At 46.1% G+C, this 25903-nt stretch overlaps 2 protein-coding genes across 4 annotated transcripts; one reads left to right on the top strand and one right to left on the bottom strand.

Annotated features, from left to right (window-relative positions):
* Nucleotides 1–305: 305 nt before the first annotated feature.
* LOC121584677 (ADAMTS-like protein 2) lies at nt 306–25903 on the top strand. Of its 3 annotated transcripts, none has more exons than XM_041900715.2 (19): nt 306–447; nt 3320–3422; nt 4293–4435; nt 4600–4675; nt 5311–5413; nt 5532–5677; nt 5863–5986; nt 6291–6371; nt 6817–6992; nt 7317–7644; nt 18547–18865; nt 21782–21885; nt 21975–22101; nt 22501–22714; nt 22907–23062; nt 23212–23382; nt 23593–23769; nt 24146–24290; nt 25018–25903. In XM_041900715.2, exons 2-19 carry the CDS (start codon nt 3321–3323, stop codon nt 25062–25064), a joined length of 2739 nt encoding a protein of 912 aa, XP_041756649.1. In that variant the 5' UTR covers nt 306–447; nt 3320; the 3' UTR covers nt 25065–25903. The 3 variants fall into 3 exon arrangements, with proteins under 3 accessions (XP_041756649.1, XP_041756650.1, XP_041756648.1); XM_041900714.2 differs by having other exon boundaries at nt 307–447; nt 24738–25903; XM_041900716.2 differs by lacking the exons at nt 21782–21885; nt 21975–22101 and having other exon boundaries at nt 24738–25903.
* On the bottom strand, nt 19315–21003 carry LOC121584679 (X-ray repair cross-complementing protein 5-like; the record flags this gene model as incomplete). Its single annotated transcript, XM_041900717.2, has 2 exons — nt 19315–19895; nt 20011–21003. Coding segments are annotated over 2 exons (1467 nt in total), but the record flags the coding sequence as incomplete, so codon positions are not given.

Below are 25903 nucleotides of genomic sequence, written 5' to 3'. Positions count from 1 at the left end.
GGGTAGGGGTGTGTCCCACTGTTGGAAACAGCAACATCCTCCTCTGCCTGTCTGCAAGTGGAGTGGAGCGAAGTGGAGTAGAGGGCGAGAGCAGAGAGAGAGTTGCCAGGCTTGCGCTGGCCTGTCAATAGGACAGAGTCCCCATCACATACAGCAGCAGCAGAGGCATGAGAGGCAGACCCCAGTGCTTGGCACCAGGCGGGAGACTCCTGTTTATCTAGGCGTTCCTCCCTCCCTACTGCCACTCCCTTCCTGCTGCTGGAAGGAGAAGGGGGGTGGAGGGGAGGAGAGGGAGGGAGGGGAAGAGGGATGCAAGGCGCACACCTTACCTCTCTCTCTCTCTCCCTCTCTCTCCCTCTGCACACACATCTCCACAGCAGCACCATCACTACACCACCCACTCTGACCCGGCATCACACAGCTCGGCGGCCCCTGGACTGCAGTTAGGTGAGTGGGTAAATATTTACACTCCTCCAGCCTGTCTGTGTGTATAAGTGTGTAAAAGTGTGTGTGTATAATGTGTGTGTGTGTGTGTGTGTTCATAAGTGATTCTGTGTGGGTGTCTGCCGTGAAGCATGTTTTGTGACGTGGTAGTCGAGCCAATGAGACTCGTCTCCTGTTCCTGACCAAAACAAATCTCTGTGTGTGTGTGTGGTTGTGAATGTGTTTGTGGTTGTGAATGTGTGTGTGGTTGTGTGTGTGTATGCTGATGGAGAGTTCTCTGCTGCTGTGGGAGAAACTGATTAGGGGGAGGCTCAGTTTCAAGTTCTGAAACCACAATGAAAAGTGATTTGAACAATAAACTATATAATGTGTTATAGCATACTAAATGCATTAGTTTTGATGATGTCAGGTATTTCAGCCATTTCTATGTCATAGGTATGCAGTTAAATGTGTGAAGATGATCAAATCTTGTTCTCAGTGAGGCAACTGCAGCAGAATTAGGATATTGAGTAGAAATGTACACAAATTATTACTCAATGATTGTGGAATCAATACAGTAAAAAGCACCAGTCCAAGATAGTCAGTGTACATTCTGTAATTATTATTTCTTAAACAATAGCGAAATTAAGGGAATTGCTTGTAGTTAAGAGTGGGGATTGTAGAGATTGCAGAATTATGGACAGCTTCTTTCTTACATTTAACATTTGAGTCATTTAGCGGACGCTCTTATCCAGAGCGACTTAAGCTAGCTAGTGACACAAAGTTACCCTAGTAAAGGAGAAATCCCCACCAGCTGCTCTGAGAATGGTAGGCTCAGCTGTTTGAAAGTGCCTCAGTGTGAAGGAGAAGGATTTGGTAGCTAGACCATTACTGACAAAGGACACATCAATTATTGTTATGGTCACTGAGGAAAAGCAATGCACGCAGAATGAGGCGTGGAACAAACTACTGGAAGTTCAACAAAGACAGACCACATGCACTCTCTCTCCACTCCAAAACGTGAGTGACCTCTAATTAATTTCTCTCAGCCTCTGTGTGTCTGTCTGCCTGCGCTCCTCTCTCTGCACTTGGTGTAAGCAGAGCGAGGTCGAGGACTTGTGGAGAGCAGAGGACAATTGAGTGGGAGCAACATACATTTTCCACTTCACATATGAACGTGAGAAGGCTGCTAAGAAAGGAGGTAGGAGGAAAGGAGGAGGAAGGAGCACCAGTCTGGTTAAACAGCTCCTCCAGAAAGGATGAGTCTGCCTGGGCCTTCCATCCAGACCAGAAAGCCCCAGTCGGAGCAGCACCAGCTCCCCACAGCCTCCCCAGGGACAGCCTGCTGTCTGTCTGCTGCCAACAAAGGAAAAACACCCCTCCTCCTGTGAGCGGGGGGCCCCAGGAGGACAGAGGGGAGGGGGAGAGGGGGACGCGGGGGGGTGTGGCTATGGGGAGACGCACAGGGCTGTGTTTACTCTTCTCTGTGGCCCTGGGGGGGAGAGAGAGAGAGAGAGAGAGAGAGAGAGAGAGAGAGAGAGAGAGAGAGAGAGAGAGAGAGAGAGAGAGAGAGAGAGAGAGAGAGAGAGAGAGAGAGAGAGAGAGAGAGAGAGAGAGAGAGAGAGAGAGAGAGAGAGAGAGAGAGAGAGAGAGAGAGAGAGAGAGAGAGAGAGAGAGAGAGAGAGACTCCAGCTGTGTCTGGGAGGATAATGAACTCCAGGTGTTCCAGCGGGTAGTTTAAGACACCTCTCACAAATATATAGTGCCATAAAAAGCCACACTGCAAACAGGGCTAGACGATCTGTTTGCTTATTTTAAGAAGCCTACCTAACTGGAGTTGTGGGGCTGATGAGGAGGAGAGGCGGGACAGGGGGGATGTGCAAGGGGGCCTTTCCTAGAATCGGTGCGTGTCTGGATGTGTGTGTGTCACTGGTGTGTGTACTTGCATGAATGTGTGTGTTTGTTTGTGTTACCTTACAGTAAGCACCCGGGCCAGCCGGTGCATTCACACTGAAGTGGAGGAAACAAAGGCCTACCTGTGTGGAAGCCTAGGCCTTGAGTTAGGAAACTTACCTTAGTCAATCCAGCACTGAGACTTGTTTAACTTTTACATGCTGCTTTCATGGTCCAAATCCTGTCTCCAACACCTGCGCTCACTCAACAGCCTGTCTGTGTCACCACCTGACTGCGTCAAGGTTTTATCCAAGTATACAGTGATTGCCAGTGCACTAAAATGTCTCAAGACATTTATGTTGAAGGCCACACGGGTCTGGCATGAATATGTTTCCTCTGAAACACCTGTAAGTGCTCTAATTTGGTCTATTTTACACGTTTGCATGGACATTCGACCCCTGATGTATGCAATAGCTAAGGACTGTTATAAAAGCATGTTTTGTACCTCAGCATACGGATATCTAGAGTAAGTAAAAATGTTGTGTTTAAATTGGGACTGGTGAACTTCTGTGAACCGAGTTTGCACTTATCCTATAGTGCATTGTGCCCTTGTTATGAGTCGACTGTATCAGATATACCAAGTCTTCATTGAGGATCTCTTTCGAAATCAAAGTGTTTTCCCACTCTGTTGGTCTGTACCTACAGATGTAGGATCTTTAATTTGAGGCAGTCTCCTACAGCAGGAAAATAAGGAAATTAGAATTATTATGTGTATTATAATTAATGGACATTTTGATGCATTTTTCGTAAGTGGAAATTACTAACTTTAGAAGCCTTTTTAAACCTCAAATATGTTTTAAATTTCCTGCATTGCAGGAAAGTTCTCCTGCAACAGGGTGATCAAATTAAGATCTTACATCTGTAGTTAACGTTTATGAGTGTGAGTCTTCAGCTCCTACTCTTCTGTCCCATTGAGGTCTCTCTGTATATTTTCTCTTGTCAGGATGCGGATCTGGTCATGGGAACAATGTGGGGAGACCAGCCTGGTGCTACTGGGGTTCCTCATCCTGGCTTTGTCTGTAGGGAACCTCTCAACCATGGGACAGGTCGCTCTCCACCGCTCTCTCTCTTCGTCTATGCATATGATGGCCCATCTCCGGCCTCTCGCTTATACGCACACACACACACACACACACACACACACACACACACACACACCTCTATCACTGACCTAATATCAGTACATCAGTCACACTGTTTGTTTGTCTGTTTGTCTGTCTTTCTCTCTCTTTTGCTCTATTTGCCAGTTGTATCTCCCGAGTGGCGCAGTGGTCTAAGGCACTGCATCGCAGTGCTAGCTGTCCCACTAGAGATCCTGGTTAAAATCCAGGCTCTGTCGTAGCTGGCCGTGACCGGGAGACCCATGGGGCGGCGCACAATTGGCCCAGCGTTGTCCAGGGTAGGGGAGGGAATGGCCAGCAGGGATGTAGCTCAGTTGGTAGAGCATGGCGTTTGCAACGCCAGGGTTGTGGGTTCGATTCCCACGGGGGGCCAGTATGATTAAAAAAAATATATATATATATATATATATATATATATAAAATAAATAAAAAATAATGTATGCACTCACTAACTGTAAGTCGCTCTGGATAAGAGCGTCTGCTAAATGACTAAAATGTAAATGTAATGTAAATGTAATGTAAATGTTCACTCACTCACTCACTCCCTCACTTACTCACTCACTCTTTCTCCCTCTTTCTGTCCCTCTTGTCTCCTGACTGTTCCTTCTTACATGAGTTCTCTTATAAAAACCCACAGCTGTTTTCTCTCACACCTTTTACAAGGGAGAACAGAATATATCATTTGTCTCCACTTCACCCAGATTGGCAGAGTGGCTAGACATGCTTATAATTAGTCACAGTGTGTATAGGGCCCTGTTCTGCTGCTGTTCTCTAAGGGTGCTGTGTTGTGTCTAGGAGGAAGAGGCAGCCTCCAACAGTCTGGAGGATGACCTGGAGTCCACCACATACTGGTGGGGGGAGTGGGCCAAGTGGACTGCCTGCACCCGCACCTGTGGAGGGGGGGTCATGTCCCAGGAGAGGCACTGTCTCAAACAGAGGTCAGTCCGCTGACAGAAATATTATATTCTATACTGTTCTGTTATATTGTTATTCTGTTATATTCAATTATATTCTAACCTCTTATTTTCCATTCTATTATTTTCTACTCCATAAAGTTATTAATTTAGCAGATGTATTAAATTAATGTATTTTCTATCCAAAGAAAGAAAGCAGCCGCTGGTAGAGACAACATGACCTGCACTGGCACTTCGAAAAAATACCTCCTCTGTAATAACAAGGTTAGCATGCATCTATTACTGCCACCACTTTTCCTGCCGTTAGCAAAATGCATGTTGACACAACACCCCACAACCCAAACCATATGATGCAGAAGCCAATGTCGACAGCACAGCTCTTTTTATAATCAATTGAGATACAAATTGCTTAAAGGGGTAATCTGCAGGTATTACATATCTGGACTTATAAAGTAATGATATGTACCCATTGATTTTTGAGGAATATAACTTATAAATGCCTCATGAGCTTAGTTCAACTGTCGTACCCATCAGAACCCAAAATATAAGATTGTTTTACTCCAATGTTTGTAAACAAAGTAAATGTAAACAAACACTGTCAGCCTATAGCCTCAAAATGATGAATACTGTCATCTATGAATATAGTCTATGAATTTGTGTGGTTACATTTTTCCAGCCCCATCCCTCAGCTTTTTACACTTTGTTATTGTTTCAACGGCGGATTGCCCCTTTAAGGTTTATTGCAGTGGCCATAAACCTTGGTCCTGAAGAGCTACAGGGTGCACAGGCTTTTGTTCCAGAGTTGTCACACCCTTTTATAACATATTGTAAAACAATTATAAAATACAAAATGCATGGAACAGACAGAAGAGTGTGTGTATATTTTCTGTCTTGTGCAGGACTGCCCTTCCTCTGGGAGAAGCTTCAGGGAAGAGCAGTGCTGGTCGTTCAACTCACAGGTCTACAATGGCAGGAACTACCACTGGAAACCCCTGTATCCAGGTAAAACAATCATATTAAACCGACTCAGCTCTGTGTCATTCCCTCCTGTGTGGCCTGTCCTCGAGGCTTGTTATTACACTGTGACCGCTGACCTTTGTGTCCATCCATCCATCCACAGATGACTATGTCCATATCTCCAGTAACCCATGTGACCTGCACTGCACCACGGCCGACGGCCAGAGACAGCTGATGGTTCCTGCTCGGGACGGAACATCCTGCAAGTACAGCAACTACAGAGGGGTCTGTGTGGACGGCAGATGTGAGGTCAGGGAACGTTTGTTTCTTCATCTGCCGAGGAAATGGCTTTGCATATTCTGTGAGAATGGCCGAAAGGCTTATTTTCCTGGTCACATGATAAAAGTGTATCAATACTTCTTCAACTGGCTTTGCATGTGCTGAAATGATTCAAGATGATAATCATCCTGTTTGTGTTAACATCATTTCTGCAGCCAATCGGGTGTGATGGAGTGCTCTTCTCACTCAATACGCTGGATAAGTGTGGAGTGTGTCAGGGGGATGGCAGCAGCTGCAGCAGGGTCAATGGAAACCTCCGCCGCGGGGCCACCAGTTTGGGTAGGAGTGTGTTCAACCTCAGCCACAGACTCTGATAGCTTGGGTGTGTGGGTGGATGGATGGGTGGGCAAGGATAGAGGGTACTGATGGAGGAGTTATGGCTCTCGCATCTATTCCAAACCTTGAACACACCTATCTGGGACAAGCCCCCCAAATATGTCTCTGAAAGATAACTCTAGACAGTTTAGAGCTGAGACTGACAACAAGGTCGATGTGATTCTTTAGCCAACTCCTCTGATGTTCAGGCTATTTAGTTGCAGGTAAAATGGAGTCATCATAATGTTTCCTGTTTCCTGTCTCCAAGGTTACTCCTTTATCACAACAATCCCTGAGGGCTCCTGGGACATCCAGATCATTGAGAGGAAGAAGTCAGCTGATGTTTTGGGTGGGTACTTCCTGCTCCCTATGCCATGTATACAAACATTTCTAATGTCTCCTGTTGGTACAGTGTGATGTCATTAGGATCCATATAATGTTATGACAAGAGGAAGGTGCAAAACATTTTATTCAAGATTTTCAGCAAATACAAAGGATATTTTCTCCCCTGCAATGGGATAACTATTAATCTTGATAGTGGGACAGTGGGAAGTTAGTAAAGGAAGTACATTAATCAACTGAAATGAATCTGATCGTCTATATACTTTGATTTCCTTCTTGATCTCTTGAATTGACTGTATAGTATTAATTTATGGTCATGTATGGGGAGTAGAAATTCCAGTTTACAGTGAATATCAGAGATATGACCTTTCCATAGAGTCAACCAACTGGTCCTCCTCCAATGGTCCTCCATCCCCTCCAGGATAGAACATAGTCTCATATCTCCCACACAGCTGTGACCGATCAGGCAGGGAACTTCTTCTTCAATGGAAACTACAAGGTGGACAGCCCCCAGAACTTCCATGCGGCGGGTACCGTCTTCAAGTACCGGCGGCCCATGGATGTGTATGAGACGGGGATCGAGTACATTGTAGCCAAAGGGCCCATCAACCAGGCCATCAATGTTCTGGTACTGTATCCTCCTGTGGTCTGCTCTGTTCCACTCCTCTCGCCGAGCAGCCAGGGCCTCTGCGTAATCTCTAATTTAGAAGTAGTGTACACGTATCCAGTAACTTGCAGGTGCAGGGTACAACATCCCATGTCATTTCAACCAAAAAATTATATGTGATGAGGTTTAATCAACGTGGAAAACTGATTGGATTTGCAAAAAGTCATCAACGTAAGATAATTTCTTATTTTTTATGTGCAATTGACTGAGTTTGATAGGAGGGAGCAGGAGGGAATGGGTGCTATCTGTATCCCCCCCCCCCCCCACCATTTTGTCTCCTCATAGGTGTGGAACCAGAATGGTCTTATCCCTTACATCACATACGAGTACACCATCCTGCGGGAGTCCCTGTCCCCAGTCCCTCAACCCCCTGTCTACACCGGCCCCGACAGCACCGCCCCTGGGGTTTCCGTGGAGATGGGCAGTATGGGGGCCCCCAACGGGAGCACGTATGACAAGGCGGCCCCTGAGACTCAGCAGAACCGGGTGTTGAAGAAGGGGGCCGAGATGGCAGGGGCCGAGGGCCAGAAGGGCCAGGAGACCAACGAGGTGTATGAGGAGACAGCAGCCATCGACTGTGACCAGGACAGCCCAACCCCACCACAATACACAGGTAACACCAATATACTAGAAACCAATGCATCAATACAATAACTTTGTGAGAGTGAGTGAGAGAGTGTGAGTGTGAGTGAGAGACCCCCCTCAGGACTGTGTGCTATCGTTCTCTGTGGCTGATGTGAATAAGTTATTTAAGCATGTTACCCCACACCCTAGACCCACTACAATTCGCATATCGCCCCAACTCATCCACGGACTACACAATTGCCATTGCACTACACACTGCCATATCCCACCTGGACAAGATAAATACCTATGGAAGAATGCTGTTCATCGACTACAGCTCAGCCTTCAACACCATAGTGCCCTCCAAGCTCATCACTAAGCTCAGGGCCCTGGGACTAAACATACTGGTTTACTTACTTCATATGTATATACTGTATTCTAGTCAAGGCTCATCCTACAGTTGAAGTCGGAAGTTTACATACACTTAGGTTGGAGTCATTAAAACGTGTTTTTCAACCACTCCACAAATGTCTAGTTAACCAACTATAGTTTTGGCAAGTCGGTTAGGACATCTACTTTGTGCATGACACAAGTAATTTTTCCAACAATTGTTTACAGACAGATTATTTCACTTATAATTCACTGTATCACAATTCCAGTGGATCAGAAGTTTACATACACTAAGTTGACTGTGCCTTTAAACAGCTTGGAAAATTCCAGAAAATTATGTCATGGCTTTAGAAGCTTCTGATAGGCTAATTGACATCATTTGAGTCAATTGGAGGTGTACCTGTGGATGTATTTCAAGGCCTACCTTGAAACGCAGTGCCTCTTTGCTTGACATTATGGGAAAATCAAAAGAAATCAGCCAAGACCTCAGAAAATATATTGTAGACCTCCACAAGTCTGGTTCATCCTTGGGAGCAATTTCCAAACGGCTGAAGGTACCACGTTCATCTGTACAAACAATAGTACGCAAGTATAAACACCATGGGACCACGCAGCCGTCATACCGCTCAGGAAGGAGACGCGTTCTGTCACCTAGAGATGAACATACTTTGGTGTGAAAAGTGCAAATCAATCCCATAACAACAGCAAAGGACCTTGTGAAGATGCTGGAGGAAGCAGGTACAAAAGTATCTATATCCACAGTAAATCGAGTCCTATATCGACATAACCTGAAAGGCCCTCAGCAAGGAAGAAGCCACTACTCCAAAACCGCCTTAAAAAAGCCAGACTACGGTTTGCAACTGCACATGGGAACAAAGATCATACTTTCTGGAAAAAATGTCCTCTGGTCTGATGAAACAAAAATATAACTGTTTGGCCATAATGACCATCGTTATGTTTGGAGGAAAAAGGGGATTGCTTGCAAGCCGATGAACACCATCCCAACCGTGAAGCACGGGGGTGGCAGCATCATGCTGTGGGGGTGCTTTGCTGCAGGAGGGACTGGTGGACTTCACAAAATAGATGGCATCATGTGCCAAAATGGCTTAAGGACAACAAAGTCAAGGTATTGGAGTGGCCATCACAAAGGCCTGACCTCAATCCTATAGAACATTTGTGGACAGAACTGAAAAAGCGTGTGCGAGCGAGGAGGCCTACAAACCTGACTCAGTTACACCTCTCTGTCAGGAGGAGTGGGCCAAAATTCACCCAATTTATTGTGGGAAGCTTGTGGAAGGCTACCCAAAACGTTTGACCCAAGTTAAACAATTTAAAGGCAATGCTACCAAATACTAATTGAGTGTATGTGAACTTCTGACCCACTGGGAATGTGATTAAATAACTAAAAAGCTATTATTCTGACATTTCACATTCTTAAAATAAAGTGGTGATCCTAACTGACCTAAAACAGGGAATTTTTACTGGGATTAAATGTCAGGAATTGTGAAAAACTGAGATTAATTGTATTTGGCTAAGGTGTATGTAAACTTCCGACTTCAACTGTATATAACTACTGCTGTACACACCTTTTCTATTCATATACTGTCCATACTGTTTATACACACCATTACATAATGGCGCCGGATGGGATGGCTGCCGTTTTAAGGGCTCCTAACCAACTGTGTTATTTTGTTAGTTTTTTCACATTGTTTGTAACTCATTTTGTACATATTATTGCTGCTACCATCTCTTATGACCGAAAAGAGCTTCTGGACATCAGAACAGCGATTACTCACCTCGAACTGGACAAAGATTTTTCCTTTAATGAGGCCGACGCGAAGGATATACGGCCCAAATCCCCGTCATAAGCGTGAAGATAAGAAGGAGGAAAAGGGGAAGGAGGGCAGGGTACCTTGTAAGAATTCGCAGACGAGTAGGTAAACCACTACTTTCCTCCGTATTATTGGCCAATGCGCAATCAATGGAAAACAAACTGGATGATCTACGATTAAGACTATCCTACCAACGGGACATTAAAAACTGTAATATCTTATGTTTCACCGAGACGTGGCTGAACGACGACACGGATAATATAGAGCTGGCTGGCTTCTCCGTGTATCAGCAGGACAGAGCAGCTACGTCTGGTAAGATGAGGGCGGGGGTGTGTGTCTATTTGTCAATAACTGCTGGTGCCCAATGTCTAATATTAAAGAAGTCTTGAGGTATTGCTCGCCTTACCTCATAGTAAGGCGCAGACGAAGATGGCGGCCTCGCGACTAGCTCTTAGGAAACTTTGCAGTATTTTGTTTTTTTATGTATAATTTTTTACATTATTAACTCAGAAAGTGTTTTGCATCATTACATACAACCGGCAAAAACTATTGGATATCAGAGCGACGGTAACTCACCAGCATTACGACCAGGAATACGACTTTCCCGCAGCAGATCCTTTGTTTGCTCTCCCCAGGGCAACTGAATTGATTCCAGCGGCTGACCCAAAATATCGCCGGCGGAGGAGAGGCACTCGGAGCGGCCTGCTGGTTCAACTTAGGAAGCGTGCATACCACCCACTGCTTCCAAGTATCCTACTCGCTAATGTTCAATCTTTGGTTAACAAAGTCGACGACGTGCAAGGATTTCTTTCCAGAGAGACATCAAGGCCTGTAACATACTCTGTTTCACGGAAACATGGCTCTCTTGGGATATTCTGTCGAAATCGGTCCAGCCAGATGGGTTCTCAGTTCATCGCGCAGACAGTAATAAATATCTCTCCGGGAAGCAGAAGGACATAGGTGTGTGTGTTTCATGATTAACGACTCATGGTGTAATTGTAGTAACATACAGGAACTCGAGTCCTTCTGTTCACCCGACCTAGAATATCTCACAAGCCGACCGTATTATCTCCCAAGAGAATTTTCTTCGGTTATAGTCACGGCCGTGTATATCCCCCCTCAAGCCGATACCACGACGGCCCTCAAAGAACTTCACTGGACTTTATGCAAACAGGAAATCACATATCCTGAGGCTGCATTTATTGTAGCCGGGGATTTTAACAAAGCAAATTTGAGGACTAGGCTGCCGAAGTTCTATCAACATATCGACTGTTGTACTCGCGCTGCTAAAATCCTTGACCATTGCTATTCAAACTTCCGGGATGGTTATAAGGCCACAACTCCATTTTGCTTCTCCCTTCCTATAGGCAGAAACTCAAACAGGAAGTACCTGTGCTAAGGACTATTCAACGCTGGTCTGACCAATCGGAATCCACGCTTCAAGATTGTTTTGATCACGCGGACTGGGATATGTTCCGGGTAGCTTCCGAAAATAATTTAGACGAATACACTGAAACAGTGACTGAGTTTATCAGGAAGTGTATAGGTGATGTCGTGCCCACTGTCACTATTAAAACCAACCCTAACCAGAAACCGTGGATAGACGGCAGCATTCGCGCAAATCTAAAAGCGCGAACAACCGCATTCAACCATGGCAAGGTGACTGGGAATATGGCAGAATACAAACAGTGTAGCTACTCACTCCGCAAGGCATTTGAACTGGCAAAACATCAGTATAGAGACAAAGTGGAGTCGCAATTCAACGGCTCAGACACGAGACGTATGTGGCAGGGTCTACAGACAATCACAGACTACAAAAAGAAAACCAGCCACGTCGCCGACACCGATGTCTCGCTTCCAAACAAGCTAAACACCTTCTTCGCCCGCTTTGAGGATAACACAGTGCCACTGACGAGGCCCACTACCAAGGACTGTGGCCTCTCCTTCTCAATGGCCGACGTGATTAAGACGTTTAAGCATGTTAACCCCCGCAAGGCTGCCGGCCCAGACGGCATCCCTAGCCGCGTCCTCAGAGCATACGTAGACCAGCTGGCTGGTGTGTTTATGGACATATTCAATCTCTCCCTTTCCCAGTATGCTGTTCCCACATGCTTCAAGATGGCCACCATTGTTCCTGTACCCAAGAAAGCAAAGGTAACTGCTGATTTTGTATGTTTGCCCACTGACAAAGACATGATCAGTCTATCATTTTAATGGTAGGTTTATTTGAACAGTGAGAGACAGAATAACAACAACAAAAATCCAGAAAAATGCATGTCAGAAATGTTATAAATTGATTTGCATTTTAATGAGGGAAATAAGTATTTGACCCCTCTGCAAAACATGACTTAGTACTTGGTGGCAAAACCCTTGTTGGCAATCACAGAGGTTAGACATTTCTTGTAGTTGGCCACCAGGTTTACACACATCTCAGGAGGAATTTTGTCCCACTCCTCTTTGCAGATCTTCTCCAAGTCATTAAGGTTTCGAGGCTGACGTTTGGCAACTCGAACCTTCAGCTCCCTCCACAGATTTTCTATGGGATTAAGGTCTGGAGACTGGCTAGGCCACTCCAGGACCTTAATGTGCTCCTTCTTGAGCCACTCCTTTGTTGCCTTGGCTGTGTGTTTTGGGTCATTGTCATGCTGGAATACCCATCCACGACCCATTTTCAATGCCCTGGCTGAGGGAAGGAAGTTCTCACCCAAGATTTGACGGTACATGGCCCCGTCCATCGTCCCTTTGATGCGGTGAAGTTGTCCTGTCCCATTAGCAGAAAAACACCCCAAAGCATAATGTTTGCACCTCCATGTTTGACAGTGGGGATGGTGTTCTTGGGGTCATAGGCAGCATTCCTCCTCCTCTAAACACGGCGAGTTGAGTTGATACCAAAGAGGTCGATTTTGGTCTCATCTGACCACAACACTTTCACCCAGTTCTCCTCTGAATCATTAGATGTTCATTGGCAAACTTCAGACGGGCCTGTATATGTGCTTTCTTGAGCAGGGGGACCTTGCGGGCGCTGCAGGATTTCAGTCCTTCAAGGCGTAGTGTGTTACCAATTGTTTTCTTGGTGACTATGGTCCCAGCTGCCTTGAAATCATTGACAAGATCCTCCCGTGTAGTTCTGGGCTGATTCCTCACCGTTCTTATGATCATTGCAACTCCACGAGGTGAGATCTTGCATGGAGCCCCAGGCCGAGGGAGATTGACAGTTATTTTGTGTTTCTTCCATTTGCGAATAATCGCACCAACTGTTGTCACCTTCTCACCAAGCTGCTTGGTGATGGTCTTGTAGCCCGTTCCAGCCTTGTGTAGGTCTACAATCTTGTCCCTGACATCCTTGGAGAGCTCTTTGGTCTTGGCCATGGTGGAGAGTTTGGAATCTGATTGATTGATTGCTTCTGTTGACAGGTGTCTTTTATACAGGTAACAAACTGAGATTAGGAGCACTCCCTTTAAGAGTGTGCTTCTAATCTCAGCTCGTTACCTGTATAAAAGACACCTGGGAGCCAGAAATCTTTCTGATTGAGAGGGGGTCAAATACTTATTTCCCTTATTAAAATGCAAATCAATTTATAACATTTTTGACATGCGTTTTTCTGGATTTTTTTGTTGTTATTCTGTCTCTCACTGTTCAAATAAACCTACCATTAAAATTATAGACTGATCATTTCTTTGTCAGTGGGCAAACGTACAAAATACTTTTTTCCCTCACTGTAAATGACTATCGCCCTGTAGCACTCACCTCTGTCATCATGAAGTGCTTTGAGGGACTAGTCAAGGATCATATCACCTCTACCTTACCTGTCACCCTAGACCCACTTCAATTTGCTTACCGCCCCAACAGATCCACAGATGATGCAATCGCCATCACACTGCACACTGCCCTATCCCATCTGGACAAGAGGAATACCTATGTAAGAATGCTGTTAATTGACTATAGCTCAGCATTCAACACCATAGTACCCTCCAAGCTCATCATTAAGCTTGAGGCCCTGCGTCTGAACCCCGCCCTGTGCAACTGGGTCCTGGACTTCCTGACGGGCCGCCCCCAGGTGGTGAAGGTAGGAAACAACATCTCCACTTCGCTGATCCTCAACAATGGGGCCCCACAAGGGTGCATGCTCAGCCCCCTCCTGTACTCCCTGTTCACCCATGACTGCGTGGTCAAGCACGCCTCCAACTCAATCATCAAGTTTGCAGACGACAACAGTAGTAGGCTTGATTACCAACAATGACAAGACAGCCTACAGGGAGGAGGTGAGGGCTCTGGGAGTGTGGTGCCAGGAAAATAACCTCTCACTCAACATCAACAAAACAAAGGAGATTATCGTGGACTTCAGGAAACAGCAGAGGGTGCACCCCCCTATCCACATCGACGGGACCGCAGTGGAGAAGGTGGAAAGCTTCAAGTTCCTTGGCGTACACATCACCGACAAACTGAAATGGTCCACCCACGCAGACAGTGTGGTGAAGAAGGCGCAACAGAGCCTCTTCAACCTCAGGAGGCTGAAGAAATTCGTCTTAGCACCTAAAACCCTCACAAACTTTTACAGATGCACAATTGAGAGCATCCTGTCGGGCTGTATCACCGCCTGGTATGGCAACTGCACCGCCCACAACCGCAGAGCTCTCCAGAGGGTGGTGCGGTCTGCCGAACGCATTTACCGGGGGCAAACTACCCGCCCTCCAAGACACATACAACACCCGATATCACAGGAAAGCCAAAAAGATCATCAAGGACATCAACCACCCGAGCCACTGCCTGTTCACCCCGCTATCATCCAGAAGGCAAGGTCAGTACAGGTGCATCAAAGCTGGGACCGAGAGAATGAAAAACAGCTTCTATCTCAAGGCCATCAGACTGTTAAATAGCCATCACTAGCACATTAGAGGTTGCTGCTGCCTATTGAAATCACTGGCCACTTTAAGAAATGGAACACTAGTCACTTTAATAATGTTTACATATCTTGCACTACTCATCTCATATGTATATACTGCATTCTATTCTATAATATTCTACTGTATCTTAGTCCATGCCGCTCTGTCATTGCTTGTCCGTATATGTATATATTCTTAAATCCCATTCCTTACTAGTTTTTTGTGTATTGGGGGTATATGTTGTGAAATTGTTAGATATTACTGCACTGTCGGAGCTAGAAGCACAAGCATTTCGCTACACCCGCTATAACATCTGCTAAACACGTGTATGTGACAAATAACATTTGATTTGATAAGCTGTAGACCGCACTATCTACCAAGAGAGTTCTCATCTATATTATTCGTAGCTATCTATTTACCACCACAAACCGATGCTGGCACTAAGACCGCACTCAACGAGCTGTATAAGGCCATAAGCAAACAAGAAAATGCTCATCCAGAAGCGGCGCTCCTAGTGGCCGGGGACTTTAATGCAGGCAAATTTACATAAGTTTTACCTAATTTCTATCATCATAATAATATAATAATAATATGCCATTTAGCAGACGCTTTTATCCAAAGCGACTTACAGTCATGCGTGCATACATTTTTTTTTTTTGTGTATGGGTGGTCCCGGGGATCGAACCCAATACCTTGGCGTTACAAGCGCCGTGCTCAACCAGCTGAGCTACAGAGGAGCTACAGAGGACCACAGCTGAGCTACAGAGGACCACAGAGGAAAAAAAACTCTAGACCACCTTTACTCCACGCCCAGACACGCATAAAAAGCACTCCCTTGCCCTGCATTTGGCAAATCTGACCATAATTCTATCCTCCTGATTCCTGCTTACAATCAAAAACTAAGCAGGAAGTACCTGTGACTCGCTCAATACGGAAGTGGTCAGATGACGCGGATGCTACGCTACAGGTCTGTTTTGCTAGCACAGACTGGAATATGTTCCAGGATTCATCCAATGGCATTGAGGAGTATACCACCTCAGTCACAGGCTTCATCAATAAGCGCATCGACGACGTCGTCCCCACAGTGACCGTATGTACATTTCCCAACCAGAAGCCATGGATTACAGACAACATCCGCACCAAGCTAAAGGCTAAAGCTGCCGCTTTCAAGTAGCGGGACACTAATCCGGACGCTTATAAGAAATCCTGCTATGCCTTCAGACGAACCATTAAACAGGCAAAGTGTCAATACAAGACTAAGATTGAATCCTACTACACCGGTTCTGATGCTTGTTGGACGTGGCAGGGCTTGAAAAATATTACGGACTACAAAGGGAAACCCAGCCTCAAGCTGCCCAGTGACGCGTGCCTACCAGATGAGCTAAATGTCTTTTTATGCTCGCTTCGAGGCAAGCAACACTGAAGCATGCATGAGAGCACGAGCTGTTCTGGATGACTGTGTGATCACGGTCTCTGTAGCCGATGTGAGCAAGACCTTTAAACAGGTCAACATTCACAAAGCCGCGGGGCCAGACAGATTACCAGGACGTGTACTCAAAGCATGCGCAGACCAACTGGCAAGTGTCTTCACTGACATTTTCAACCTCTCCCTGTCTGTAATACCTACATGTTTCAAACAGACCACCATAGTCCCTGTGCCCAAGAAAGTGAAGGTAACCTGCCTAAATGATTACCGCCCCTTAGCCCTCACGTCGGTAGCCATGAAGTGCTTTGAAAGGCTGGTCATGGCTCACATCAACACCATCATGCCGGAAACCCTAGACCCACTCCAATTCGCATACCGCCCCAACAGATCTACAGATAACGCATCTCAATCCCTTTCCCACCTATGTGAGAATGCTGTTCATTGACTACAGCTCAGCGTTCAACACCATAGGGCCCCTCAGGGGTGTGTGCTTAGTCCCCTCCTGTACTCCCTGTTCACCCACGACTGCGTGGCCAATCACGACTCCAACACCATCATTTAAGTTTGCTGACGACACAACAGTGGTAGGCCTGATCACCGACAACGATGAGACAGCCTATAGGGAGGAGGTCAGAGACCTGGCAGTGTGGTGCCAGGACAACAACCTCTCCCTCAATGTGAGAAAGACAAAGGAGCTGATCGTGGACTATAGGAAAAGGAGGGCCGAACAGGCCCCCATTAACATCGACAGGGCTGAAGTGGAGCGGGTCGAAAGTTTCAAGTTCCTTGGTGTCCACATCACCAACAAACTATCATGGTCCAAACACACCAAGACAGTTGTGAAGGGGGCACGACAACACCTTTTCCTCCTCAGGAGACTGAAAAGATTTGGCATGGGTCCCCAGATCCTCAAAAAGTTATACAGCTGCACCATCGAGTGCATCCTGACCGGTTGCATCACGCCTGGTATGGCAACTGCTTGGCATCTGACTGTAAGGCGCTACAGAGGATAGTGCGTACGGCCCAGTACATCACTGGGGCCAAGCTTCCTGACATCCAGGACCTATATACTAGGCGGTGTCAGAGGAAGGCCCAAATAATTGTCAAAGACTCCAGTCACCCAAGTCATAGACTGTTCTCTCTGCTACCGCACGGCAAGCGGTACCGGAGCGCCAAGTCTAGGACCAAAAGGTTCCGTAACAGCTTCTACCCTCAAGCCATAAGACTGCTGAACAATTAATCAAATGGCCACCCAGACTATTTACATTGACCCCGCCAGCTACTAGCTGTTTATTAATTATGCATAGTCACTTTACAAATTACCTCAACTAACCTGTACCCCCGCACATTGACTCGGACCAGTACCCCCTGTATATAGCCTCGTTATTGTTATGTAATTTTCTTGTGTTGCTTTTTGATTTGATTTGATTTTTTTTTACTTTAGTTTATTTAGTAAATATTTTCTTAACTCTAGTTCTTGAACTGCATTGTTGGTTAAGGGCTTGTAAGTAAGCATTTCACAGTAAGGTCTACCTGTTGTATTCGGCGCGTGTGACAAATACAATTTGATTTGATTATACACTATATACACTACCGGTCAAAAGTTTTAGAAGACCTACTCATTCAAGGGTTTTTCTTTATTTTGACTATTTTCTACATTGTAGAATAATAGTGAAGACATCAAAACTATGAAATAACACATATGGAATCATGTAGTAATGCCAAGAGTGTGCAAAGCTGTCATCAAGACAAAGGGTGGCTACTTTGAAGAATCTCAAAGATAAAATATATTTTGATTTGTTTAACACTTTTTTGGTTACTACATGATTCCATATGTGTTATTTCATAGTTTTGATGTCTTCACTATTATTCTACAATGTAGAAAATTGTCAAAATAAAGAAAAACCCTTGAATGAGTAGGTGTTGTAAAACTTTTGACCAGTAGTGTATATACAAAGATGAGCTGGTGTAGATGAAAAATTCAGGGAGCCCTGGCATTTTCTCCTTAATAAAATTGGCTGCATCACAAACATGAGTGGTAATGGGTGCAGGCCTGCCTGCCTACCTGCCTGCAACAGGGTCTCAGACAGCCCCTCTACTCGGACTGTGAGACAGTTCTGCAGGGAGTTTGACCACTGGGTGAGACTGAGGCCCTCTCTACTGCCATTAGGAATGTGCAGAAAGGCTTTGTGTGCTGTTTTGTTGTAGTGCACAAACTGCACATAAAATGCCTCTTTACATGCAGTATATGAAGCACCAGGAGTTTTTCCTCTTTACATACAGTATAAGAAGCACCAGGAGTTCTTCTTGACCACCTGACCAGGAAACACCTCTTGTTCGGCTTAGTATAAGGCTTTCTCACACTTTTTTCTCCCTATAATTTCTCGATCTTTCCTCTCCCTTCCTGCCATCCCAACAGACGGCAACAGCAGTCACACAGGCGGTGTAGCAGTCCCTGCCCCGGCAGCCAGCAGGCCTTTAGAGGAGGTGCCAGACACAGAGAATCTCATCTGGAGAGTCTTGCTGGGCGAGCAGATTGGTCCGGACGAGGGAGAGGGATTGTTCTCGTCGGAGGTGGGGCCATTGGAGGTAGACTATAGCAGCGTGAAGTTCCCCCTCAAAAGCTCACTGGGGGAGTTCAGTCTGGGCCGGCGGAGAAATGATAGTGGAGACCTGCCGTTCCCCAACAGGACTCTGCTGATGGGGGTGAGGAGCAACAACAGTACCAACAGAACCAGGTACAGTAATTCATGTTGGCTTCCCTGCGTCCAAACACCGCTTCGCCAGTTCTCCTGCCAGTGCCCCATAAAACACATCACATGACCCACCCTGTCTTCCCCTGCCCTGGGGAGAAGAACATATTGGAGGAGGAGAAGGATAGGAGGGGAGTAGAGGAAGACATTTACATTTTAGTCATTTAGCAGACGCTCTTATCCAGAGTGACTTACAGTTAGTGAGTGCATACATTTTTTCATACTAGCCCCCCATGGGAAACAAACCCACAACCCTGGCGTTGAAACGCCATGCTCTACCAACTGAGCTACACAATCTCAGACAATTACAGACAATTACATTGTTCCTCTTCATTTTTTATTTCAAAGTTTAAAATATGTAAAGAAACAAAAAGTAATATTCTTCTTCTAGCAACGCAAATGAGAAACATTGCATATTTTCCCCATTTGAAGTACAGTGTTATATCTCAGATTAGACATCTTGAAATGTAAGCCTAAAGCAAAGACAGACCAATAATCCTGCTTCCTAGTGCCTCTGACCAGAATATCGACAGCGTAGATGTCAACATATTTTGACATCTAAGCCTAATTTCGTGAGCTGTGCAGTCAGGGCGTCTATTAGCTCCTGTTTCTTGGTCCCTGTGACCTTCACCCCAAACTGCTTACAGGCGTCCTTCAGCACGGGCACCGTCAGCTTACCCAGGGTGCCTTTCTGTACGTGACCCCTCAGCTCGTCCTCAGACATCTCCACCTTGTGCTTCTTCTCTGCGCCGCCTGCCGCCTCAGCTGGTTTGCGTTTGGGTGCAGTCTTGCCCTCTGGGTTGTAGTCAGCAGGGTACACCAGATCTCTGAACTCCTGAGCCAGGGAACCAAGACGCTGGTCCATCATATTCACATTGGGCATGGTGTGGTCCTCTACGTGCTCTGGGGCCATGAGATCTAAAGCCAAGGCTTCCAGGTTCCTGTAGTGTTGCTGGAGGACTGGGTTCTCAAACGCATCACTCCTGTATTTGAAGCGTAGCTTGTGTACTATCTCCTTATTTTTATTTATTTAATTTTTTGTCATTTAGCAGACGCTCTTATCCAGAGCGACTTACATGAGCAATTAGGGTTAAGTGCCTTGCTCAAGGGCACATCGACAGATTTTTCACCTTCATCTTGTCCACCTGGGCGTTGGAGGCCATGGGGAGCTGAGGAGTGTCCAGGGTACGGATGTCATCCGCGTAGGGCAGGAAGATGCCATGGAAGCCTGGAGCTGCAATCTGAGCCTGGCCCTCATCCACCTCTCTTTGGGGCACCAGCACTAAGAAGCGCGTGGGAGAGTTAAGAATCTGTGTGTATTTACACAGATTGAACACGTTCCTCTCACTACATCTGCGCAGCAACGCTGTGAAAACACAGGCACTCCCTGTGACCATTTTCTTCTCTGGGTAGATGAAGACAGCAGATCTGAGGTGATGGTGCAGTTTGAGACGCTCCATGGGCTTGAACCCAATCAGCTCCAGACCCGGGTCAGAAAACTTCTTTATCACATCCACCTCGTCTTTCTCCATCACTATCTGCTTGCCTGCATACACCTGAGCCTTCTTGGTGTCGCTGGGGAGCAGCAGGCTGCCCGTCTGTGTGTGGTAGAGTCGTGTCTTAGTGCGGACAGGCTCGTTGTTGTCTCTGTAGAGCTTGATGGCGTTAGGCTTCTTGGTCTGTAGGGCCGTGATGTACACACCCACCGCCATGTTCATCCCTTCCCCCAGACACAGATTCAACCTTGCGACCGATCTCTTCTTCATCTCCTTGGCTCTGACCCTCTTCTGGAGGTCCTCCAATTTCCTACAAGGCTCCATCTGCAGGCCCAGCTCAGCCTCGTCCTCGGGGGGGCTCACCACGTCGCAGAAGAAGAGCGAGACGTCGAACCCACCTGGCTTCATCAGATGCATCAGGTCTATCATCACACCAGTCTCTTTGAGGTCGCTAGCCTTGGTGCGGGCCTGGCGGTCGTGCTCGCTGTCGCCCCTGTGTGGCATGTCTCGGCAGGTGAAGATCATGAGGCGTTTGTGGGAGAGCCGAAGCTTGATGTCACTGTAGAGAGAAGGGCAAGTAGGAGACGGAGGGGGACAGATTATTTGAAAATACACAGGAACTTTGAATCATACTTCACTGGCATATCTCAGTGTAACTGTGACTAATTTCTGCACATTTCTCCCTAGAGGTGACTACAGTCTGACAGTATGTTTCTTCCCAGTCATATTTTTCACTTTGCCGCAAATACCTTAAATTATTTGTTTTTAAGTGAAAGACTGTATCCCTTTTTTTCTTCTTCTCCTCCTCTTCTTCCTCTTCCTCCTCTACCTCTTCCTAATTTTCCTCCTCCACTTCCACTTCCTCTTCTTCCTCTTCCTCCTCTACCTCTTCCTAATTTTCCTCCTCCACTTCCACTTCCAGTTCCTCTTCCTCCTCTTCCTCCTCTACCTCCTCTACCTCTTCCTCATTTTCGTCCTCCACTTCCTCTTCCTCCTCCTCTACCTCCTCTACCTCTTCCTCATTTTCGTCCTCCACTTCCTCCTCCTCCTCCTCTACCTCCTCTACCTCTACCTCTTCCTCCTCTACCTCTTCCTCCTTTTCCTCCTCTTCTTCATCTTCCTCCTCCTCTTCCTCCTTTCCTCCTACTCATTCTCATTCTCCTCCTCCCTCCCTCTCCTGGTCCCCCTTTTCCTCTAAACATCTCTGCTCTGGTAATAAAAAATGGCCAGTGATATGTCACTTTTATGTGAATGAATGAAAAACAGAATGTCGCTGGTTGTTATGATTTTGATGGTGAGGTTAATCAGCCGTAGCAGTGAATCAGCAATGTGTGTGTGTGCATGAGAGGGAGAGCTGGGGTTCAGTGGGTTCACTGTGAAGGCCTGGTTATGTCGTGTTTGACAGGACTAATCAGAGGTTCCTGCAGAAGAACTTCAAGCTGAGCCCTGCAGACATGTACCGCTGGAAACTGTCTTCTCAGGAACCCTGCACCTCCACCTGCTCTATAGGTAGACACACAAACACGCACACACGTATATGGATAAGTTATGACATTTTAAGTTATTCCTTCGCTGGCCTGTTATAATTTCCACTACAGGAGTGTCAAAGTCCTTTGCCATGTGTGTGCGCTACGACGGCGCTGAGGTAGATGACATGCACTGTGACACTATGACTCGACCTGAGCCTGTTCATGACTTCTGCATTGGGAGGGAGTGCCAGCCCAGGTATGCACCAGAAAATAACAGACTTAAAAAGTACTACACTGAGTATACCGAACATTAGTAACACCTTCCTAATATTGAGTTGTACCCCCCCCCCCCCTCCCCCCATTGAAGTGGATGTAACAAGTGACATCAATAAGGGATCTTAGCTTTCACCTGGTCAGTCTAGGTCATGGAAAGAGCAGGTGTTCTTAATGTTTTGTATACTCAGTGAATAAGGACGTTGTGGGAATCAAAGTTCCTTGAGAACAATGTTTGTCTCTTTTCCACGTTGAGCAAGGAACTGTAAACTGGTGTTGGCCGCTACCATACCATTTACAGTAATAATATTTGATTTCATTGACTTCAGAAGATAACTAATTATACCTGAACTCTACTCTGTGTGCATTCCTTCACCCTCAGGTGGGAGGCCAGCAACTGGAGTGAGTGTTCTTGTACCTGTGGCGAGGGCTTCCAGTTCCGTCTGGTGCGCTGCTGGAAGATGCTGTCCCCCGGGCTGGACAGCTCTGTGTACAGTGACCTCTGCACCCTGGCAGAGCTGGAGAGGCCCCTGGAGCGCCGTGCCTGTAAGAGCCCCACCTGTGGCCCCCAATGGGAGGTGGCAGAGTGGACTGAGGTGGGTGGAGCTATACTGTGGGAGTTGGCGGTGGGACAGGGGTTGTGTGTGTGTGTGTGGTTTACATTACAAGAATTACTGCGTAGGAAAACTGTAGTAAGTACATTGTTGCATCCTACTTACAACTGTTTGGGCAGCTGTAGATGATATTGAAAGTGAGTCTGTCCTGTGCCTCTCCTCTCTCCTGTCCAGTGTCTAGCCAAGTGTGGCCACAGGGCCCAGGTGACCCGGGAGGTCAGGTGTTCAGACGAAACCAAGTCATGTGATCCCCCGACCAGCCCCCCTAACACCAAGAACTGCACAGGCCCGCCCTGCGAGCGCCAGTGGACTGTGTCAGAGTGGGGGCCGGTGAGTACACTACTTTCACTATACTACTCCATTTGTTTGGTACATTGATTACTGATAGGAATAGGGATTGCACTGACTGTAAGTCGCTCTTGATCACTGATACAATATTTTCTGGCCTTGTCATTCCTGTTAACCTTTGACCTCTGCAGTGCTCGGGGTCGTGCGGCCAGGGGAAGATGGTACGCCACGTGTACTGTAAGACACCAGAGGGTCGTGTGGTGCCTGAATCCCAGTGCTCTCCGGAGAATAAGCCCCTGGCCATCCATCCCTGTGGGGAGAAGGACTGTGCCCCACACTGGCTCACTCAGGACTGGGAGAGGGTAAGGAAACTGGGTCCTTCTGTTGATGTTCTCTTAATGCTCTGTTGGTGTTCTATGTTTTTTATTGATGGTCTGTTGATGTTATGATGAACATTTTGGCAATGTTTACTTGATGTTCTCTTGATGTTCTATATATGTTCTCTTTATGTTTTGTTGATGTTTTTTTGGTTAGAGATTCATTAGCTAAGAGCAATCTTATTTTCCTCTCAGTGTAACACGACATGTGGCCGTGGTGTGAAGTGGAGGATCGTGCAATGCGCCGGCATCACTTCTGGGAAGTTCCAGACCCACAACAACGAGGACTGTGGTGCCAGTGAGAGGCCAGAGGACGAGAACACCTGCTTTGAGAGGCCCTGTTTCAAGTGGTACACCACGCCCTGGTCTGAGGTGAGATACAATGCCATGGTTGAAATGGTATCTAAAAACATCATGACATGAGCAATACATTCTATCTACACACCTCACATATATGGCGACAGTGAGCAGTGCTGCTGTGTTTATTCCTGCACTAAGACGTGTGGTTTGGGGCGGCAGGTAGCTTAATGGTTAAGAGCGTTGTGCCAGTAACCGAAAGGTCGCTGGTTCTAATCCCCTAGCCGACTAGGTGAAAAATCTGTCGATGTGCCCTTGAGCAAGGCACTTAACCCTAATTGCTCCCGTAAGTCGCTCTGGATAAGAGCGTCTGCTAAATGACTAAAATTTAAATGTAAAATGTGTGTTCACTCCTCATTGCACTAAGACGTGTGGTGTGTTCACTCCTCAGTGCACTAAGACGTGTGGTGTGGGTGTCAGGATGAGAGATGTAAAGTGCTACCAGGCTAGGGAGATCGTGAGAGGGTGTGACCCCCTGACCAAGCCTGTGGCCAAGCAGACCTGCGCCCTGCAACCTTGTCCCACTGAACCCCCAGGTATGTAAGCAATAGCCTGGTCCCAGATATGTTTGTGCTGTCTTTCCAACGCCAATGACCATAGGAGTTGGCAAGACGGCACAAACAGATCTGGGATCAGGCTATACAAGCAGCACCTCACCACAGCTTCTGGCAACTTTAGGAGAGTTACAGTAGCTTATGTCTAGTCACAGGCAAAAGTACACTGGAGAACACAGCATCGTCAAAGCACTTGTTTTTAAATGTATTATTTGTAGTACTTTTTTCCTTTTCACAACTGAGAGAATTATTAGTGTGGGCAAGCACCTCTTTCTTTCATAACAGCCCAAAGTCCTGAGCGTTTAGATTATGGAGGCAAAAAGGCTGATTAATTAATTAATAGATTTGTCTGTACAGTATTTCCTGATTGTGGTGAGGCTACTTTTTCCATATGATTGAACACATCATAAATGTCTCTCTGCCATGCAGATGAGCGCTGTCAGGACCGGCCCACCACCAACTGCTCTCTAGCTCTGAAGGTGAACCTGTGCAGCCACTGGTACTACAGCAAGGCCTGCTGCCATTCCTGCAGGGCCCAGCACGCCTCTTAGTATTGCCTGACACCCACAAAACCTTTCCCCCCAGTAGGCTACTCTACTATACCACAGTAGGCTACGGTATATCCAAAGGGCCTGATCTAAATAAGGAAGGAACAGTAGAATATGATGAAGGCTTCAGTCTGAACCACAACCACATACCTTTCTTTCAGAGGTTGTCAATTGGGCACATGCAAAGACTGAAACCCTGAAGTATTAAGAGTCAAGGGGGGAAGACAAGAGAGCGAAGAGGGAACTGGTTCATCTATTTGTGTCTTTTGAAGAGAGAATCCTACCCCAGAAATCACTGAAACCAGCAGTCATTACTCCAAATATGAACAACCTATTAAGACAATGGGCCACACTGATGTGGAAAGATACATGAAATTATTTCCTGGTTGACTATACTGCATGTCTAGACTGTATTTATGATAAATATTGATTATGAATATTATTTCATTATATTGTTCATTAGTGTCAGGCACAGGGAAGGTGGCCTTACTGAGTGTTATACTTGGCTATGCTATGAGAAATAATACAATATGTCAAAGAAAAGCTTTGAAAAATGTCTCAAGACTCATTGCTGCTTCATCTCTTGTAACTGCCCCATTTTATTCTGCCCATTCTATTGTTATTATGTCCATACCGCTATTTCTATATTATTGGGTATTTTTGCAGGACATACCATTTATTTATTGCTCATCACACATGATTTTATCAATCATGGCATAACATTCTTGAAGTTACTAAATGCTAGTTAGCTAAGTGTGAATGAGAGAGTGAATTTAGAGAGTAATGACATACAGTATGACCATACAGTTATCCCATTTATGGACTGAAAGATTTATGACACTTGAAAAGGTTGAAATACATTCAAGAGCGTGTGTCTCATTTTGTGATAATATCTATATCTAGTTTACTGTTTTTGTATAACTGATACCTCTTTGTACAAAAAAGTTATCATTGACATTTTGTACTGTTATTAACTGAAATGCTCAATGTATGTCCCTGTATTTCCATGAAAAAGTGTCAATTAAAGCTGTTTCTTTGTTTGCTATG

This window comes from Coregonus clupeaformis, chromosome 16, assembly GCF_020615455.1.
Source record: "Coregonus clupeaformis isolate EN_2021a chromosome 16, ASM2061545v1, whole genome shotgun sequence".
NCBI lineage: Eukaryota > Metazoa > Chordata > Actinopteri > Salmoniformes > Salmonidae > Coregonus > Coregonus clupeaformis.
The sequence above is the reverse complement of the archived record's forward strand: the minus strand, read 5'-3'. Positions and strand labels throughout refer to the sequence as shown.

Excerpts from the sequence above, each read along its gene's own strand:
- LOC121584677 (XM_041900714.2), top strand. The coding sequence starts at position 3,321 with ATGCGGATCTGGTCATGGGAACAATGTGGGGAGACCAGCCTGGTGCTA. Across the intron at positions 5,678-5,862 it reads GTGTGGACGGCAGATGTGAG|CCAATCGGGTGTGATGGAGT; the intron begins GTCAGGGAACGT and ends TCATTTCTGCAG. Across the intron at positions 6,993-7,316 it reads ACCAGGCCATCAATGTTCTG|GTGTGGAACCAGAATGGTCT; the intron begins GTACTGTATCCT and ends GTCTCCTCATAG.